This window comes from Mustela putorius, unplaced genomic scaffold, assembly GCF_011764305.1.
Source record: "Mustela putorius furo isolate JIRA1106 unplaced genomic scaffold, ASM1176430v1.1 tig00003898_pilon_pilon_pilon, whole genome shotgun sequence".
NCBI classification, from domain to species: domain Eukaryota; kingdom Metazoa; phylum Chordata; class Mammalia; order Carnivora; family Mustelidae; genus Mustela; species Mustela putorius.
Window position 1 is genome coordinate 15,160,766 of NW_025422047.1, and position 21,163 is coordinate 15,181,928.

The 21,163-nt window shown below is 47.1% G+C and overlaps 1 protein-coding gene across 1 annotated transcript in view; it reads right to left on the reverse strand.

Moving 5' to 3' along the window:
• SHC4 (SHC adaptor protein 4) overlaps positions 1-17,153 on the reverse strand; it is a 136,381-nt gene extending 119,228 nt beyond the window's left edge. The window contains exon 1 of the mRNA XM_004751348.3: positions 15,680-17,153. Within this exon, the coding sequence (XP_004751405.2) occupies positions 15,680-16,267 (588 nt within the window). The 5' untranslated portion in view covers positions 16,268-17,153. The remainder of the gene's footprint in view (positions 1-15,679) is intronic.
• Positions 17,154-21,163: the final 4,010 nt, after the last annotated feature.

The following is a 21,163-nucleotide window of genomic DNA, read 5'->3' on the forward strand; positions in this document are numbered from 1 at the left end:
TGTATATATAAATACGCAGTGCTTAGGAGGAATTTGGAAAGACTCCAACAAAACAAACTGTCAGGAGGGGTAATTACTCTAGAAAAGGGACCTTCACCTTCTATCTTCACTGTTTTGATTTTTACCAAATTAAGTATGGATTACTTCGACATTTCAGTAAATACAACTGAGAATGATTAGATTAAATAAAGTCTTCAGAAAAGTTAGCCCTCGTGACTTTCTCCCTTATTGTAGTTAAAAAAAAAAAAAACAAGTGAGAGAACAGTCTCCTTCACCGGGATTGTGGAGCCTTCACATCTCTAGGACTGCTGGGTAAGTAGGCGTTAAGCCATAGCCATTCTGGTGAGTAGAGCCCCATTTTTTGCTGGAGTGTATTTCCCATGGTTAATGTTATCCCACCTGAGAGAAATCTATATATTCTCCAAACAACAAACAAAAGCTACTGAGAACACATTACATGTGCCCTTCTGACAAACTTCATTGTCTTTGTTTATGTTTACAAAATGCGACGGAGAGGCAAAGGGCACCCTACAACATGCAGATCGATCGGTCGTTATGAAGGGAAACAAAAACAGAGGGTCTTCACTGAGTTGTAATCCAGGAGATAATGTTGACCCCAGTGTGGGGAACTCAAACCGTACATGTTTTGGTTTTCTTTATAAAAAGAGAAAGTCTTAGGCCACAGATGTGTTTCTAAATCTAAACCTTCATCCCCAGAGGTAGTCTTCTAGTCGCTGATTCAATTTCAGCTCCTGAAAACAGGGTCTTGGAGAGGATTCTGCTGGGGCAGTCAGGATACCTGCTGTGTTTTTTTTTAATTTTCTCATTTGCCTTGGGACACCCTCTATCTATCATTTTCCCTGAACAGAAACCACTGGGAGAGTAAGTACAAGAGTACTCATTAAATACTGTCTGCTCTTCAAGGGCAAGATGTTGTTGTCAAGTTTAGTAGGAAAAGGAAAATTGGAATCTACAACATGCTCACTGTGATGACAAAAACTGGAAATGTAACCTGAGACAGAGCAGCAAACCAAGGTGTTGAGCTGTTAGCACACAATACAACAATAAAACTCTGCTAACTGGTTGCCACTCCACAGGCTTGCCCCAGCCAGGAGAGATGCCTAACCTTCTGCTGCCACAGTTTGGAATGTAGACTTACTAAGAACCCGGGTGTGTTGGTGCTGTACCTGTATATGGCTGTTATAACTGTTGTTTAAGTCACGTGATCTAAGTAGATAGTAAGCAAACTGAAAATATATGAGTTTCGGGTTATTTTTTTTTAATGTAGTTATTTCTATGAAAACTAAAAGTTTTAGAGAGACTTTATGAAGGCAAGTTGCTTTTTTAAAAAATAGATCTAGGGGCACTTAGGTGGCTCAGTGGGTTAAAACCTCTGCCTTCGGCTCAGGTCATGATCTCAGGGTCCTGGGATCGAGCCCCGCATCGGACTCTCTGCTCAGCGGGGAGCCTGCTTCCCCTCCTGTCTCTCTGCCTGCCTCTCTGCCTACTTGTGATCTCTGTCTGTCAAATAAATAAATAAAATCTTAAAAAAAAATAGATCTAACCCACATGTGGATAAAACAAACCTGAAAGATTTTAGAAATGAAACGTTCTGCACTCGGCTTACTTTGAAGAGCTCCCTAACAGCTTGTATCCCTTTGAAGACAATGATAGGACTATAAGTGAGGAATGATGGGTAGAATTTATACAAGAACAAGGAAAGGGGTATTGATCATCGTTCTAGAAGACTCCAACAAAAAGCCTTGACTCTACAACGCAAATGGATATTTATGTACGTTTAACTGAAACATTAAAAGTATATGTGAACTATTTCCATCAGAGAAGAGGCCTTCTACTATGTAGTATTAAGAAACACTCTATTCTTCCACTCATGAAAATCACCTGAAATCTCTCTGCCTTAATGGGATGCTTGTCAGATAAGGATGGCTAATTGCTTGGCTTGACCACTCTGCAGGCCTGTTGGACACCGCCTTCTCGTCTAGATGATTTTCTGTGTCGGATACTGAACCTTTTACCCTCCCTCTCAAAACCACTTCTCCTCCCGGGGTCCTCCGTGCCTTTCACTGGTCCACCCCAGGCCTTGTACCTCAAAATCTCACACGGGTTGCATTGCATTCTGCCCTCCTTTGCCAGCATCATCAAATTTTTCTTCTGTGATATTGCCACCAGTGTTTCTTTATCTCACTCCCCTGTCAAGACCCTCATATAGACACTTCTCCCCTTAACTATTGCTGTAATAGCCTTCGAAAGGGCTTCCCCCCTTCCAGACACTCCTTCTCTAACACAAAGAGATCCCCATGCCTCTGCTCAGACTCCTCAGTCTGATATGAAAGGACTGTTAAAAGCTGGCTCAAGTCTTAATATTATCCACCAATCTTTTCCAAGCAGTCGCTACTCTAACCAAACTAAAATCAGTGCTCTTGATTATATCTACCTCCATTTCCTTACCTATGCTCCCTCCAACTGCAATACCCCTTATTACTATATATTCCTTGTGGTTAAACTTCTATTTAATCTGTAGGGGCCATCTGAAATGCCCTCTCCCCTGGAAACCCTCCCTGAGCACCCAGCTAGAAGCCTCTTCTACCTCCTAGAGCTCATGACATCATTGCATCACACTATTTTCTACAGGTATGTATCACTTTCCACCTCGTATTAGGATCATCCATCCATCTCCTAGTTGCAACCAGAAGCTTCAATGGCAGTGTTTTGCAAAGTGCATTTCACAAAATAGTAGAGGAAAGAGTAGACCAGTAAGAAGCTGGCCAGCAAGTTTGAAAATGCTGCCTACTCTCATCCTCAACTTAGAAACTGCAGTGGGGATGGGGGGAAATGGATGTGTAGGAGAAACGTCATATGGGTGGGATTGTCAGGGCTTGATAACTAAAGACTGCGAGGAGTGTGATGGCAAGCGACATAGACATGCCTTGGACTTCTGGCTCGGACATCTGGGAGATACCACTTAAGGAGAGGGCAAGCAGAGAGAGTGTAGATGAGGTCTATCCAGCGACAAGCGTGGTCTGCAAGAGCTCAACGGAAAATCTTCGTGGAGAGGGGAGTAAGAAAATCAGAGGCCAATCCTCTGGCTTTTGCAGGTCCCATTTTCCTTGAGTGTTTCCCAGATTTTGCTGCTGTTTTGTCCAACATCCTTCTCAAAACTCTCCCCTCCTCCCCGGATGACTCTGTCTTCTCCCCATCCTGCTCCTCACTTAGCTAGTTCTGTCTCCAGTGCCTTTTCTTCTCTCTCCACAGAGCACCTAAAGGGTCACATGCCAAAGCCCTCTCCCCTGCACTCTGCCGGCTCCCTTTAGTAGCCTTGTCCATTCCCTGGGCCTAGATGACAACAGCAACAGATATAGCTTCTCCTCAGTCCTAACTATTCTCTTTTCTGCTGGAGATTTCCACCTGGATGCTTTGAGGTTTCCTTGAATGCATGACCTGCAGAATGGAAACTCACCTTTCACCCCCAAACGCTTTCTGTCTCTCCCTTTCCTCCCCTAAAGGGCCTCAAATCTGCCCTCACTCCTCCTGCCACTGCTTTTGCTCCTACACTGCTTCTCACCAGGCCTCACTTTGCCCAGTGTCCCTCCTCTTGGATCCTCTCTGAACACGGTAGCCCGTGATCTCTGTAAAACACAGCTCCGAGTTTGTCAAAGTTCTGTTTTCTCTTGGAAAACCCTACTTTTCAGATACTACACAAGTTTATTCTAGCCTCAGTCTGACTTATTTTCTGCTGATCTCCTACATATAGCTCAGGCACTGTCCAACTCAGTCAAATCACTCACCGTTCTCCAAGTACATCCTCTGCTTTTCTACCTTTATGCCTTCGCTCTTGTCATTCTCTTTGCCTAGAATGTTCGTCCTGCATCTCTGCTTATGGAAACTCTACCCATTTCTCAAGACTCAATTAAAACGACTCCTCCCTCATGAAAACTTCCCTAATCATCTCAAAAGGAAGAAGTGCCCTTTCCTCCATGATATCCCACATACTTTACTTGGACCACTCTGGTGTCATTTACAAGGCATTGCCTTACGTTACAGTAATTTGTGTGGATGTCTTTGTTCCCTTTTCACACTGTAACCTCCTCATGCAAGAATTATATCTTACTCACCGTGCCAGTGAAAAGAGAACCCTCCTGGGAGTTGAGAGACTTAAGTTTTTGTCCTTGCTCTATGCTGAAGAGCCTTGTGACCTTGGGTAGCTTAACTCAAAATGAAACAGAACTTTGAAGTCAATGTATCAGTCTGCACCCAAGTCCAGAGGACAGAGGAACTGAGGGGGGGGGGCAGTGCTTTTCCAGGACCTGGAGTTGGCACTAGGCTAAGAATAATATTATGTCTGAACTATATATTTTACCATTTCCTAATGAATGATTCATATAAATGATCATCAGATGACATTGAGGGGGAAAAAAATTCAATTTCTGGGGTTGTCCTTATAGCACATGATCTTTTTCCTCAAGTTGTTTGCTTTCTGGCACTTCTTTGCCTCTAAATAAAGTAAGTTTCCAACCCCAAGATAGGCCCTGTTCTTAAAACTTACTGGTAAGTTACTTGCTAAAACTGTTAATGCCCTTCCCTATGGAAATGAAGGTACCAGTAATGGTAGGAGACCATGGTTAGGATACCAAGCTAGCCTGTAAGTGCCATTTAGCCCAGACTGCACCTGAGTCGGGGTCGGCCTGCTGTGACTTTGGACAGACCTGATCCACGGCTGATCTCAGTTCCATCCCTTGAGATCCTGATGTTGGAAGCCTCGGGAATATTGTGTGGCTGGGGGGGGGGGGGGAGGTGAGGAAGTGAACTATAATTTTTAAAGAATTTGTGGAATTAAAGAGGAGAAAGAAGAAAACTTGAGACAATTAGAAAGAGCTTAGGTTAGAGTTTTCAAAAGCCAAATGACCAATCAACTGTTCATGCTTCCATCCACCATCACCTCCGAATGTACATCCCAAGGTGGCACTCTTTCCTCCACTGCCTCAGAGCTGCTCAGCCTCTGTCCCACCCGCCAGCAGGGCCTGAGAATCCTTTGTTGCGGGGACTGTCCTATGCCCTGTAGCATGTGTAACTGCATCCTGGCCTCTGGCCACTCAATCCAGTAGCCTCCACTGCTTCACCAGTTATGGTCACTAAAAAGTGTCCAGGCATCGCCACATGTCCCCTGAGTAGTACAATCATCGCTGTTGAAAACCACTGCACCAAATGGACTCGGCAGAGATTTTTGAGCTTTGTACGCTTCAGAATCACACAGTGAGTATGTGATTCACACAGTGTGTCAATCACACAGGTTTCTGGGCCCCAGCCTCAGAGATTCTGACGCAGAAACTTTAGGAGGGCCCTGTGAGTCTGCATTTCTGACGAACATTTTTCACTGCCATCGGTAGCCCTAAGGAAATTTTGAGAAACACTACAATAAAGAGTGAATGAGGGCACCTGGGTGACTCAGTAGGTTAAGCTTCTGCCTTCGGCTCAGGTCATGATCCCAGGGTCCTGGGATCGAGCCCCGCATCGGGCTCTCTGCTCAGTGGGGAGCCTGCTTCCTCTTCTCTCTGCCTGCCTCTCTGCCTACTTGTGATCTCTGTCTGTCAAATAAATAAATAAAATCTTAAAAAAAAAAAAAAAGAGTGAATGAAGTAAAGAGATTTCTTTCCAAAATGCAAGCTTTCAGTCTGCTGCGCTGAGCGGGGAGGAAAGCCAACAACAGGGAGGCGGGCGGGGGCAACTGAGAGAGGCGGGCAGGCCTGCCCTGGGGAGTACCACAGGGAAGGACCAGGGAAGGAAGGTCTGCCAGGGCAGCGCTGCTGGCCAGGAGCGAGGATGCCAAGGGGACACAGTGAAACCGTGGAGTCAAGTTTAGCCTATTTCAATGTATTTGTGCCCAAAAGCACTCTTGGCCCTTTGAAAGTGTGTTTTCCTCCCTCTACCTGGGACCTACTATGTGTATATATCTATATATCTATATGTAGATATATATATTTCCACTTAATTCTCTCTCTCACTATAGGAAAAAGCTTATCAATTTTTAACACTGTTTCCCTGGAAAAATTCATTGTCTCAAAGAACTGACTACAAACAAAATTTGACCCATGTCTTCACAAAATAGGGATGGCCTGTGCCCATCCTGGAGCTCCATTATCTTTTAAAACTCTGCAACTTGGGGCCCTTGGGTAGCAGTTGATTAAGTGGCTGCTTTTGGCTCAGGTCATGTTTCCAGTGTCCTGGGATCGAGTCGCACATCGGGCTCCCTGCTCCGCCGAGAACCTGCTTCTCTCTCTCCCTCTGCCTGCTGCTCTGCTTACTTGTGCACTCTCTCTCTCTCTCTCTATTTCTCTCTCTCTCTCAAATAAATAAATAAAATCTAAAAAAACAACGAAACAAAACAAAACTCTGCAACTTCGCTAAAATGGGCAAAGGCTCTCTGAGTTGGGAAGGCAACGTGTCTCTCATGGGCTCGCTCATCCTCTCGACTCTGTCCCGTTACACAAAGAAGTCCTGGTATGCTGCCCAAGAGTAAGACATTCTCAGCTTCTTTCCCAGATATTCCACATTGGAAAATGAAAGACAAAGGGCGCTGGAGTACCTTCCCATTCTGATGCCACAGGTGGGTATGTAAACCCAGTCACCTTCGGGGGTTGACAGGGGGTTGAAACTGGGTGGGCCTGTGCCTTACTGGCCAGCTCTGGTCATCCGCTGGCATGTGGAATGACCTGTCCAAGGCTATTGGCTCTCCTGAGAAGCCAGAAATCCAGAATTTTATATGGAATTCTTAAAAATTGGCAACAAAACAAAAACAAAAACAAAACCCCTTTCTTCTAATCTGACCAAATAAAACGTGACATTAAACTGTTGGTTTTATGACCTCGGTGCTCCAGATTCTTTTCTGGATAGGACACTGCCTGTACTATGCCTTCTTCCTCCACTCTCTCTCTCTCCGCCCTCCCCCTGCCTCCATCTCTCAGTCCCCTCAACCTCCCACAGGCAGTGTAATGTCCAACTCCTCCCAAGAAATTTCAGCTTCATTTTCCGTCAGAGCCCTTGCCTGCCAGTGTCTGACCCTGACAAATGGGGGCAACTCTTTAAACTTCATTCCATTTTTGCTCAGCCTCTGTCGGTGGGCTGTGTACTTTCCTTCCTGCCCCTCTGTTGTGCCCTCCCTCCATCAGTGCCCCCTCTGGCTGCTGGCTGCTTCTGGGTTTCCCATTAACTTGCTTAAGCCATCTGTCCTCCTGATCCTGCAGGGTCAGTGATGGGAGGAGGATGGGCAGTTGATACCGGTGAGTCTCTCAGCATTCCAGACCCTCAAACTGCATTCTGGCCAAGCCCTGGGGAAGTGGCAAGTCTTAGCAAGGGGAATGGCTGGAGGGGGAGCTGGAGGGGCTGGATTCTCAGCAAGGGGCTCTCAGAATGGGTGAGGATTCTAGTGTGCAAATGGAGGTCGAGTCATAGGAGCGCCTCCTGTCTTCAGGGGACTATCAATATTCTATACCATGAACTGAAGGTCAGAGGCCTTTCCTTATTCAGGGGTGCAAAATAAGCCTCCCGATTCACTATGTGATTATGATTAGAGGTTGGAGGATGAATAATGACCAAAACTGAAATACTGCCGGCCAAGCAAGAAAGGGCTTGGTGTCAGATTTCATGTGATTTTTTTAAAAATACATTTGTAATGACATTTCTTGTACACCTGAGTTTACGGTTACAAATGTATACTTGCTTGTCACTTCTATGATATTGACAAGTTTCATATGATTTCAGTCAATGTTCACAATAGAAAATCCAGTTCTCAGAAGGCACTGACTTTTCCAAATACCCTCTCCCTAAACTCTGCTATTTCAGATGGAATCTTTTCCTATAATGGCTATTTGTGGGCTGCACTAAGGCCTGCATCTTTCGGTAACCCTCTTCTTGATTCTTCTGAACAGATCTGACCAGACCTCTCTCATTCCGCCTCCACTGCCCCCCAACTCACCGAAATCTGAAGCTTGTATCTTTTAGGAGAGAGGAAGAAACCCCAGGGACCTCATATCCCTGATGCTGGGGAGGGGAGTGTAGAATGTCCTTGCCTCCCGAGCTGTGTGAAGGTTTAGATTTAGATTTAGGTCATGGGACTGTCATACTGGGAAACAGGGTTGGTTCAGCCAACAGTAACATGGTATTGGCTTTGGAGTAACAGGAAAATGGAAGCAAGGGGAGAAGCCATAATAGGGAAGTCATCCCCAAAAGCTGTGGAAGAGGAATTCACAGATGTCAGTCCATGCATGTCGTGAAGTCCTGGTCCCACAACATGTCACCATGGGCAGGGACCGCCTTCAACAAAAAGGGGAAACATGGATAAAGCTAAGGCATTTGGGGCTCCTTACCACTCTGCCTCACTTTTTCCGTTTTGTTGCTTTTGAAAGGCAATTTTTCTATTAGAAAAAAAAGTTTTTATTCTTGTCTTCTTAAACAAAAGCACACACACAGTATTTTCCTCAACAGAGATATTTGGCAGAGAACGTTTAGTTCAGGGAGTGAGGAGAGGTGAAGCAAGACGGAGGTACATAAGCGTGCTGTACACAGAACTGGGAGTTCTTGTCTGGGCTTCACCACTAGAAGCTGTGTGGCTTGGGGCAACTTACTTCCTATCTCGGAGCCTCTGTTTTCCTCAACTATAAAATGAAGATTTTGAACTAGGGGAACTCTAGGATTCTCTCTTCCAGGTAATGCTCTAGTATTCAGGGGTAGGAAGAACTAGAGGATATGTGAAAGTTGAAAAGGAATAACACTGGGGCACCTGGGTGGCTCAGGTGGTGATCTTAGGGTCCCGGGATCAAGTTCAGTTTCAGGCTCCATGTTGGTCATGGAGCCTGCTTGGGATTTCTCTCCCTCTCCCTCTATCCCTCTCCCTGTAAGTGCACTTTCTCTCTCAAAATAAATAAATAAATAATCTTTTCAAAAGTAAAAATAAATTAAAAAAAAATAAAAAGGGGATTAACAGGAACAATGGGTCAAATCTGCCAGGATTTTTCTAGATTCTAGGAGAATCTACTTTTACATTCACTCCAAGAAACAGAAAGGAAAATATAACACCCTGAATGACAAATTGTCAGTCTTCGATGGAAGTATTTCCTGCCAGCCATATGACCACCCTTTTAGCCCCCAATAACTTAGAAAAAAGGGCAGCACACAGAGGCAGAAAGCCATCTGTTACCCATGATGGCCTGACCTACACCACTCAGGTCTGCCTTTATTTTGCATAAATCGTGGGACTGTCTCTTCAGGGGTTTCCCAGAGTTATAAATCTCCCTCTTTCAAGGTTAGGGTTACTAGACTGTCTCTTTGTGTGGCAGGGCCTTTTTCTTTTAGCACTTCTCTCCAGAGAGAATAGAGAAGGGTTACTTTTGCTGTTCCTACAGTCCTCAGATTGGCTGGCTGGACCATGTACGCCATGAGCCCTGCTACCATCACTCACCCTGGCCTGCCTCTTGGATCAGCCTGCCCTCCACTCCTCCCTGGAATCCTACACTTGGATGTTTTTCCACGACCTGATTTCTCTTACACCAACTCTCTAGAACTGAGCACCTGTGTCCAGGCCAGTATAACACACCCCTTTCTACTTTACTGGTGAAGCCAGCTCTGTGTTGGTAAGAGGGTGCTCAAGACATTTCTTTTCCCCTCTATTAACATAAAGATGTTAAACATGACTTCCTTTAGGAAACTGACCTGAATCCATTGTCTAAGCAAAAGAGATCCTAATAGACCAACGGGAAAGGAGACCTAGAGTCTCAGGTTCTTAGGCAGCATTTTGCTCAAATCTCTTATTTTAAATATGAGAAAATGAGGCCCAGAGAGGTGAAATGACTCACATAAGGGCAGCTGGTTAGCACCAGAACCATTAGATTAATGCAGATCTCATAACTCTTAGACTTGTGCTGCCCCGTGTGAAAGATCCTTGGGGCAAACAGAGCAACGTGGTACTGTGGACTACGTCGAGTCTACACAACAGACAATAGACAATACTAGTCTGTTGGCTCAGTAATAAGCCATACCATTAGACAAAAAAGGATGGATGATAAGAGGAGGCTCTGAAATTTACAAAGGAAGTAAATAAATTCCTCAACATAAATTCATATTTGCACACAAAGCTGACGAGCCCAATAGACAAGAACACTTCTGTGGGCAAACACATTGCGATATGTGTTCTTGGGGACTGTTATGGCTTGAACTACAACACCCCCAAATTAAATGGATCTATGAAGGTGACCTTATCTGGAAGCAGATATAATCAAGTTAAGATGGGGACATATCGGATCAGTGAAGACTCAAGTCCAATGACCTGTATCTTTATAAGAGGAGGGAAATTCGGAGATGGTCCCGTCGGCAAGGAAGCCATGCTGAAAACAGAGGCAGGGGTTGGAGCGATGTTTCTCCAACTCAAGAAATGCCAAGAATTGTTGGCAACCACCCAAAGCTGGAAGAGGCAAGGAAGAATCCTCTCTTAGAGACTTCCAAGAGAGCCTCACCCTGCCAAGGCCTTGATTTCAGACTTCCAGCCTCCAGAATTTTGAAAGAATAGATTTCTGCAGCATAAGCCACCTAGTTTATTATATTTGTCACAGACACCTTAGTGAATTAACACAACCTGGGGAAATCATTGGGCTTGGTTGGGCTGAAGTGATGAGACGGAAATCGTGCAAATAAATGCAACGAGGAAAGGTCTGGGGGTCGGTCCTGTAATAAAGCTGTCGTGCATTCATCTGTGTGGCCCTTCGTCTGGGCTCTCCCATTCACAAGCTTTCAGGACCACCTGTCTTGGTCCAAGGTAGAGTCAGATGGTGGGAAGAAGATAAGCACCGGGATGAGACAAATCTTGATTTGAACCCTGTTTGCTATTAACTTGCCATGGAAAGCGTGAAGATAGAGAGTAGATAATAGAGATAGTAGAGAAGATACTTTGGAGGGCTTGGTGTCAGCATTTGGAGAATGCAGCCTCCCTTGGAGAACTAGCATCAGAACTGCCCTACTGGCATATGGCCACTATGGCTCAGTTGGTTTCTTTGCCTCTGCTTCATTTAGCTCTCAACTAAATCAGAAGCAATTTGAGGGTTGGGAATCGGAATGGGAACTAAGGTTTTAAATCTCTTCCATATGAAGAAAGATGCTAGAGTCATTAAATGGGGGGGGGGGGCTTCAAGGCCCTATAGAGCAGTCCTCTCCTTCTAGAGATGAGAGCACTGGTCACATTGTGTATTTTCCGTACTTGCCACGGACTATGTTGGGCAATGGAGAGACCTCTGAGTGAATGTTGAGTGACAGATAAAGTGACTTGAGAATACCTCCTAAAGAAATAAGACTTAACCTTATGGGGGAAACAAAAGTCACTAATTGGCACCATGTCAGGGACTCCACTCACTTCACTGCTTTGCTCAGACCTGGGTCTGGTTGTCCCACTTCTGGCTTGGTATCTCTCAAATAATAGCTTGCTGGCCTAACTTCCCTGAAAGATCTTCAGAGGGTTCAAGGTCTGAGCTTAAATGAAAGTGACTCAAAAATAGGTGTTCAGAACTTATAATACATTTTCAGCTGTATAACTGACTCTATATTGTAAGACTGAATGAACAGTCAATTAAAAAAAAATGAGGGGCACCTGGGTGGCTCAGTGGGTTAGGCCGCTGCCTTCGGCTCAGGTCATGATCTCAGGGTCCTGGGATAGAGCCCCACATCGGGCTCTCTGCTCAGCAGGGAGCCTGCTTCCTCCTCTCTCTCTCTGCCTGCCTCTCTGCCTACTTGTGATCTCTCACTGTCAAATAAGTAAATAAAATTTTTTAAAAAATGATATTTACAGACACCTGGGTGACTAAGTCGGTTGGGCACCTAACTCTTGGTCTCAGTTCAGGTCATGATCTGATGGGTCATGAGATGGAGCCCTGCATTGGGCTCTTCACTCAGCGGGGAGTCTGCTTGAAAATTCTCTCCTTCTGCCCCTCCTCCATTCACACTTGTAGGCTTGCTCTCTGTTTCTCTCTCTCTCAAATAAATAAATAAATCTTTAATTTAAAATGCTATTTAACCCAAAGTCAAATCTAACTTAGAGCAGAAGGCAAATACAGTTCCTATCGTAAAGATAAAAGATGTAAGAAAATAAAACAAAGAGTAACTACAACTCTGTCATTTTGCCCCAAAAGGAATGCAGTACAACTGCCTTTCTTTACTTCCACTGTTTTATTGCTCTCCCTACCACTTAGTACGTGTGACATATTGTATTTACTTGTTTACTCAATCAGGGCCCCTCTCTACTCATGAGAATATGAGTTCCATGGGGCTCAGACCTGCTTTCTTTTATTCACTGATGTATCCCCAGGGTTTGGAAGAGTTCCAGTCATATACTGGGTTCATAATACATATTTGTTGAATAAACGAGTGAATGAATAAACAAATAAGTTTGGGCAGGGAGAGAAGTCACATGATATGGATAAGGAAGTAGAATGTGTAGCTACCTCCTGCCTACAAAAGTTGCTTCTATGTCCACTAGCCACCAAGAATATCTCTCTCACTTCTCTGCTCTGATTCCATCATCACTAAGAAACCTTTTATATAAATATATTATAAAGATTTTATTTACTTATTTATTTGAGAGAGAGGAGCAAGTAGAGGGAGGGACAGAAAGAGAGGGAGAGAATCACAAGTAGATTCTGCACTGGGCACTGAGCCAGACTCAGGACTTGAACTCACAACCTGAGGTAAAACCAACAGTCAGATATTCAGCTGACTGAGCCATCCAGGTACCCCTAAACAACTTTTGATTTAAATCTTCCTACGTGCATCTTTCTACAGATGGGAATACAGGAATTGCAATTTGGGTGCACTTGGTATGATAATTTTTAACTATAAACTAATAGGTTGGCAATAGAAAAAGATTAATAGGTTGGCATTTCATTTTTTAAATGGGTTCATATCTAAAAGAATTCTGAGGGGGGCGCCTGGGTGGCTCAGTGGGTTAAAGCCTCTGCCTTTGGCTCAGGTTGTTATCTCAGGGTCTCGGGATCGAGTGCCACATCGGGCTCTCTGCTCAGCAGGGAGCCTGCTTCCCCCTCTCTCTCTGCCTGCTTCTCTGACTACTTGTGATCTCTGTCTGTCAAATAAATAAATAAAATCTTTAAAAAAAAATTCTGAGGAACAGAATTTCAACCAGGATGGAAACCTGTGGTGAAAAGAGCAAAGAATAGCACACAGCAAACTTGAGTTCTAACTCTCCTTCTGCCTCACCTGGCAGCCTTAAAAAATCACGCCTCTGGGCTTCAGTTTCCCCACAGAGGCATTGAACTTGATAACTTCTGTGTCCCTTCTATCTTTCAAAGTGGGACTTCTATAAAAATTAACAAAGTAGGCTCTTCCATATATTTTGACCTCCTATGAGAAGTGTTAACCGGTGTCTCATGTCACTGTCTATTGGCAATACAGTGTGGCCCACCTGGGTGATGGGGGTCAGTGCCTTCCCTAGGGTCTGTTGTCATCACCACGAAAAGACAGATGATGTCCTCATTAAAAATCTAAAATGGAAACACTCCCTAGGGAAAGTGGAGGACATACAGCAACTCTTCACATCCAAAATTGTCCAGGTGTGTGGATATGGGGAGGTGGAAGGAGGTACAAAAGGGAAGGGAAGGCAGGGCAGAGGGTAGAGGATGTCTAGGTCATGGGAAGGCGGGTGCAGAGAGCATGGGTCTGGGGTCACTCGTTTTCCCACTAGAGCCTGGCAGACTCTTAGGCTGACGAATGAGAATGTGCCCGTGAACTTTTAGTAGATACACGAAGCTATTCCCATTATGAGCCATGCCAGTCTGGGGGAGGGCAAGAACTGCATGTCCCCTAAGTTTATCTTCCTTAGAGGTTGGACTTATCCATGTGCCAGAGCTGCCCCACGCCTGTCCTCCCTGGAACTCTCTCAGCGTTCATTGTCTGCCCTTTCTTGAGATCTTAATTGTCCGTTGGTGCTAGTTACTGGTTATCTCTCAAATGTGCACCTTCGTGTCAGACTTCTCACCTGAGTGCCGGTCTTCCATGGCTGCTCACTCACCCATGACTAGCCCTTAGGTACCATCACTTTAAAGATCATCTGTGCAAAGCAAACATAGCGTGACCCCTTCCCAACTCGCTCTGCTTCTATCTCCCTCCTCAGAACCTCCATAGACAACGATGACGAACTCACCGGTCTACCCACTGTTCAGGAAACGTCCACTATTCTGCCGTTTGGATCATGAGCTGAAATGGGCTGATGGACCACCCACGGCTGCTGAATCTTCTCACAGAGGTTCTTGTCTTCATCTCCTCCCTCACACCTCCACGTCAAGCCACGTTCCCATCCCTTCACGCCTAAACTCTCGGCTTTCCGACTGGCCTCCCAAATCTCTAATTTCTCCCCATTTCCAGACATCTCAGATCAATTCAGGCTGATCCTTTTGAAACCACTTTCATCAAGTCCCAGTTTGCCTACAAACCAAGTGAGGGTTCTTGTTTACCAGTCACAGTGTTTACCAACTCCTCCTCTGACATTTAAGGGCTTTAGTCAATGGCGCCCTCTTCCCTAAGCGACCCAGGATCCATATTTGTCTCTATTCAACTCACATTTGTTGGAGCACCAGTGATATGCCAGCCACTCTCTCTATCACCTACGACCCTCCAGCATCCCCCTCTTCCATTGAGCCTGGCCTGTAAGATCCACCCCCGCAGCTGCCACCGTGATACGGGCCTTTCAGATGGCACCTATTCTTGCCCCGCCAGGAACCTCCTCCTTTCTGCCAATCCAGCTCTGATATCTCTTCCAAGACACACCTTCTGAAGGTTTCCCTTTTGTAAATGAATCCCCGACCACAACAACCGTTCCCTTTTCCTGAATTCCTTCAGCATTCTCACACTAGATTTCGGTGACTAACTACTGCTCTCTTATTATTTCGTGCATTGGTTGGTTTCCTCGACTGAAATGTGAACTCCAGAAGAGCAGGGGGCAAATCTCACCCAGATCTGGAATAAGCAAGGGCATATGGGAGGCCAGTAAGGACCCCGATTTTGCACACAGCAGCTCATGGACAAGGCCCACTTGCCGCAGTATAGGCAATAAAGACAAGGTGGGGTGGGGGTGGGGGGAGCACGAAAGACCTAAGACTAGCTCTTAGCACAAGCAAAGAGACATGGCCACATTTTGAGAAGTTCTTGTTAAATGCCGAATTACATTTTAAAAATAGTAATTCAAGTCCCTTACACATCATGCATTCCTCTAGCACAGAAATCCCTACTGCAATACAGTGGCTGATAGAGTCTAGCAGGTCTCAATCACTAAACAGATTAGAAATTCTTCACCATTCTGGGTCAGAATGCTAGGTCCAGGGGGGGACAAGAAGACACCATCTCGTCATCTCCATCAAAAGCTGTCCCTCCCCCCTGGATACTACCTACAAGTTAGCAGCAGTTCATGTCCCTGAATCGAAAGTTGTCTGACTCCAGTACAAGCCACATATTTCTAGGAAAACTCATAACCCAGCTCCCCTCCTCTCAGTCCAGCTACACAATGTCTCGTCCAAACCTAGAACCCAGCTAGGTGGTGTGTAGCCCTTTTCAGAAGGAAAGATGCCCCTCTCCCCCGGAGTTCTTAGAAGGAGCACAGAGAGGGAGATAGACTTACCCTCACATAGTAGTTCATGCCCATCCCCAACAGGTGCTGTAGAAAGTGCCTGTCCTGCCTGCTCCCTGGGGTTGGCTCCCCAGGGCCAGGAAGGGGGCAGGCATCGGGAGTTAAGACAGTCGCCCTGTGCCCCACCAGGTCTGGCTGCGGTGGAGGTGCGGACCCAGCCCTATTTAGACCGGTCTCAGGGGAAGCCGGGCTGCTGGGAGCCGGGTCCTGGCTTTCCTGGAGCTTCAGCCGGGGCACCTCTTTGGTACCCAAGCAAAAGTTTTTCAGACTCAGCAAGGTGGCCGGGTTGGCCAGCTTCACGCTGGCCATGCGAGGGATCAAGGTGCACAGTGGGGTGGGGCTCTCCTGGGACGCCAAGGTGGCATCTTCAGCAGCCGGCAGGTGAGGTGCCAGGGTGGGGTAGGGAGGCTGAGGCGAGCCCTTGTTCCCCACGGAGCCTGCGGGGCTGCTTTCGTCCAAGGACGTGATGGACTCATTCCGAAAGCGGCTGTACTTGGCCCTGTGCAGCATGCCGGGGTGCCCGAAGAGTCCTACATACAGCACAAGTCCTGCCAGGCTGTCCTGACCGCGTTTTCGCATAGCCTTGGCAGTGCTGAAACAGGATACTGTTGCATAAATCGCCTCGTCGTCTGCTAGATAAACGGAACGGAAAGCGAATGCCTCAATGCCCCATGCAACTCGCGGCAGCCACCTCTCCAACTCTGCACTGTCCCTCGCCCACCTCGGCTGCCGGGCCCTTCTGGGTGACAGCCCGGGGGAAAACAACTCCCCGGCTGACTTCAGTCCCTCCCTGGCCCCAGCGGCAGCACTCGGTGTTCTCGCCTTGGATTCCTTGCCGGGAACGCCTGGACCCAGGCCCGCGGTGGCGGGGATCGCTCACGGCCAACTCTCAGGCACGGAATCGGGCCGAACACCGGCCAGCCCGTCCCGCCGCATCGCCAGCGAGCTGTGCGGGAGCCTTGCAGAAATATTTAGCGCCCCCCACCCCCAGCCTTCCCTTCCGCACACAGGAACTTTCAAACCTGCTCCCTCCGGCTCTCACAGGGCGGGGCAATGACTGGCCTATTAACCCTTTATTTGTTCCAGTGATTGTTCATTTAAAAAAAGGAAAAAGAGAAGATGTCTAGGAGAGGCGAAGGCGCCCTCAGCCTGAGTTCGTCGATTCTGATGGCTGCCCTCTCTTGGAAGATCTTGTCTCGCATCCCGTCCGGGCCACAAGCCAGAAGTACTAGTGACCCGCGGCGCTCCGCATTATTTCATGGACTCGCGATCCCTCCGTATTCCTCAGCTGCCCTCCCTGCCTGCCCACCCTAGCTCTGAGCTTCCCTCCCTCCTGGAGTCGGCTCAGAGCTTCTTTCAGGAACCCGTCGGCAGCAGAAGGCTGAGATGTGCAGAATGATGCAGGGTGTTGAAATTTTTATGAATGAACTTTGCTGAATGAATTTCTCTGTGTGTGTGCAAGCTAATAAATCTGTGAATGAAGCTGAGAATAGCCGTAATTGACTGATGGTCTCAGGGGTGCTTGGTTTTTATCCAATCAGGCGGCTGCTTGATGACTCATGCACCATAAATATACTAAACTAGTAGCCAGGAGAAATAAAGCTGGAAGGAGAGATTTTATTTTGTGATATCTGATGAAAGGGTTAAAAGGAAAGGCAATCTGTACTAGGAGTCGTGGGGAAGCTGGGTAGCAGCAGGTTAAAAGGTCTCTTTTCTTTTTGTTGAGATGGCCGGGAAAGCCAAGCAGAAGAGCTAAGATTTAGCTCCATTGTTCCAGGGATATTAGGACATATGGTACACAACTCCGGTGGGAAGCCGTGATGCATTTTTCTTAGAAACATAGTTCTTTTTTTATTGATTGCTGGTTCCATCTCCCGTCTGGTGCAACTTCCTGTACCTATCAAATGCATTCTGAAGCCATGATGACAACTGCAAAGGCTTAGCGCACAGGAAGCCAGGAAGGGAGTCAGGAAAGGGAAATGCAGGTTCTTTGAGGAATAGAGGAGAGGAAACTGCTGAAACCCAGGGAAGATGTGGAAATCACATATCAGAAGAGACAAAATCTCTGCTGAAGATTACATTTCTCTGTAGGCCAACGCTCTTACATCTAAAATTGTTCATTAATTTACAAATTAAAACAACCCGTGGCAACCGGGAATGGGGGATGTCGCCTTCATTGTCTTATGGTCCACAAGGCTGCATTAGGCTCATGTGTATTCATGACTTCAGTGGCCCAAGCTCCCTTGGGATCTAAACACAGGTTCTGAATTAAATGGTTGCATCCTGGCTGGTTCCTGCTTCCCCAGAGAAAGAAGGCACCTTTTCACCTGCTGTCTGCCAGAACGGTTAGGATGTGTTTTTTCCGTGGAAGGCCTTTTTGCCTTCTCATAAGTCTTCCCTTCAATCCTGGCTGACCTCTTCTCCTCACCCCACACCTTCTTCTGGTGAAACTGAGAGAGTGGCTAAGTCAGTTAGACCCCCCCCACACACAACTCCTGGGGAGCTGGGGAGACAAAGCTCTGAGTAAGGTGTGAAGTAGCCTTCTTCTTTTTCTTTCTTCCCCTCCCCTTGGCTCCCCTCCTAGGGCTCCCTTCTTTGTTGTCACAGATCCCCATACTGTGCTGCCTCGAGAAATTTACTTCACCTCTCTGTGCCTCAATGTCCTCATCTGTTAAAAGCAACTATCTAGAGGCGCCTGGGTAGCTCAGTCGTTAAGTATCTGCCTTTGGCTCAGGTCATGATATCAGGGTCCGGGGCCGAGCCCTGCATCGAAGCATTGCACCCGACTCCCTGCTCAGCTGGAAGCCTGCTTCTCCCTCTCCCACTTCCCCTGCTTGTGTTTCCTCTCTTGCTTTGTCAATCTCTGTCAAATGAATAAATAATAAAACTTAAAAAAAAAAAAAAAAGAAAGAAAGAAAAGCTGCTATCTAGGGACGCCTGGGTGGCTCCGTTGGTTATGTGTCTGCCTTCAGCTCAAGTCATGATCCCCAGGGTCCTGGAATCAAATCCTGCTGGGGCTCCTTGCTCAGTGGAGACCCTGCTTCTCCCTCTGCCTGCTGCTCCCCCTGCTTGTGCTCTCTCTTTCCCTCTCTCCCTCTCTCTGACAAATAAATAAATAAATAAATAAATAAAATCTTAAAAAAAGAAAAGCATATATCTAGTGGACATGTTATGAGGGTCTGTGAGCTAATACTGATCCCTGTAAAGTACTTGGCTTCATGTGCCATACAGCGCCTGCCTCCTTGAGTACCTGGCAGTCAGGGCAAAGAAAGGCTTTGGAACCAGGGCCACTTGACCCTGACGCGAGTACTCGGATCCCCCAGGGTACAGAATCTACACCACGGCAGGCAATCAAAAACAGAGCACAGAGTGGGAGAAGCTGAGAAAGCCAACACCATTCAAAGAAACAATTTCTTAACAACTGCTTGGGCCTGGAGAAGGAAGAACGAACAGGAGCCCACGTGGTTAATGTGAGTCCTTGCTGAGGTCTTCACGACTGCAGGACGGGGTGCCCAGGACCACCTGCACCCCCCGGGCAGGCCCTGTGCCGGCCACACTAGGGGGATTCACAGCCGTCCACATTCCTCAGGAGGGCTGAGTCCTAGGAGGGCCGAGGGGCAGGGTGGATCAGGTGAGACGAGGTGAGGTGGGTGGCTTCTCTGTCCCTGGGGACCCTGGAGACGTTGGCCGTCCTACGCAGCTCTGCCAGGGCCGATTACGAGGGTGAAAAGAACCAGACCTGCAACTTGGGAGCAGGGAACAGCCACAGAGGCCAGCCAACACACCCAGGCAGCTCTCAGCCCAAAGGCGGGGGCTGAAAAGCTGCCCCAGCTACCCCAAGAGAAGCTCATTCACTGAGAGCCTTTCCATTCCAGGTAAGTGGCTGGGCAAGGCGGATGGTTTCCTTTCCCCCAGAACATTAGAATATCCTCTTCCATTAGCAGTGATAAAGATAATTAAAGTAAGAATTAATCTTTGTGGAACAAAAGAAGGTTCACCTGCCTACTCAATCATTGTAACAACTGCTGGAGCCTGGAACTGTTTTCATCACCACCTTATGGACGTGGAAACGGGACCCAGATTCAGTTTAGGGACTTGGCCAAGGTTCCCTGGCTATTGAACCATGATGCCAGGATCGTTCCAGCAGCTCTGGCTGCCTCTGGAGCCTGGCTCAGTAGCCAGCGTCGAGTGTGGCCTCCCAGGGCACCGGAGAGCTCACGTCTAGATCCCAGGCCCCTCGTCTGCATGCTGCAGAAGAGGCAGGCAGGCAAGACTCGGAGTTTGCCGTCAACCACTCTGGGTTATGGCTTGTCTAAACCTTATAGCCAATGACTCTACAAAGCAGGTCTAGCGTAGAACCAAACACTGTCTCACTTCAACTACATGTCCTTACCTGCTGTGATGCCAGCCAGTGTGGACAAAAAACTCACACTTGGCTCTCACTACATGTTAGTTTCTGTTCCCTTCTCCTCCTTGGAGATCATATCTGTAACATTCACCCTAAATACCTCCTAGGATTGCCAGGAGTAAAAATATGAATAATAGATAAGAAAAACCATTACTGTCATTAAATCATCAGAGTACCATTAACCCCTTTCATCACTGCCCTTGGAAAACAGGGCTTTGCTTGGACCATGCCTGTATGCCTCCTTTGCTCGGAGCCATTCCACCCGCCCCCCCCAAGGATGCCTGCTGGGAATCCACATGCTGGCTTCTTAAGGCACAGCCTGCCCTGGCTGGGCTTCTTGGCTGGAATGGGCAGGTTTAAGAAAGAGCTGGGTCGAGCTAGGTCATGATAGAATTAGCCAGGTCCTGCTGGGACTTCATAGAAGAGTGGGAGAGAAGGGGGCCTGAGCAAAAATGCCTGGCCAGCTTTGAAGACAGCTCCATGGGAGATTCGGGGTGGGGGGGGTGCCAGAGAGTACAGGGAGGTGGAGACAGAACAAGACAGAAACAGTGCTGGGGGATGACAGGCCAGTTGCTGCTCTGGAACCAAGGAGAGCAGGTGGCATCAGAGTACCGTCTAGCACGAGGACTCTTAACCCCAGCTACCCATACCATTTCTGTCACGAAGCAGACCTACACTTCAAGAGAGTGCGCTGAGGCTGAATTCAACAGCTCATCAGTGAGTAATGGAAACACTGCTGAAGCTCTATTTCAATTAGCAATAATCGCGCCTCGGATAAACCTCTCAGGGGGAAAACAATCCACAAAACCCATATTTATATAAAGTTCTTGCTGCAGACCAAAATAGCAGTTTAAAAATGGGTAGTGAAATGGTGAGAGGAAGGGCTGGGTCTCAGAGAGTCAGGGCCTCGCAGCACAAAGATGGTCATTAATGAGTTATGACCATCTCCAAAAGCACCATCTTCCTTTTGCCCCCTCAACAAAATTCTTTCATTTTCCCTATGGTCTTCAGCCTTGGCAAGTAAACAGCTCTCTCACAGTTGCTGTCGGCCCTCGCTGGCTCTCTTC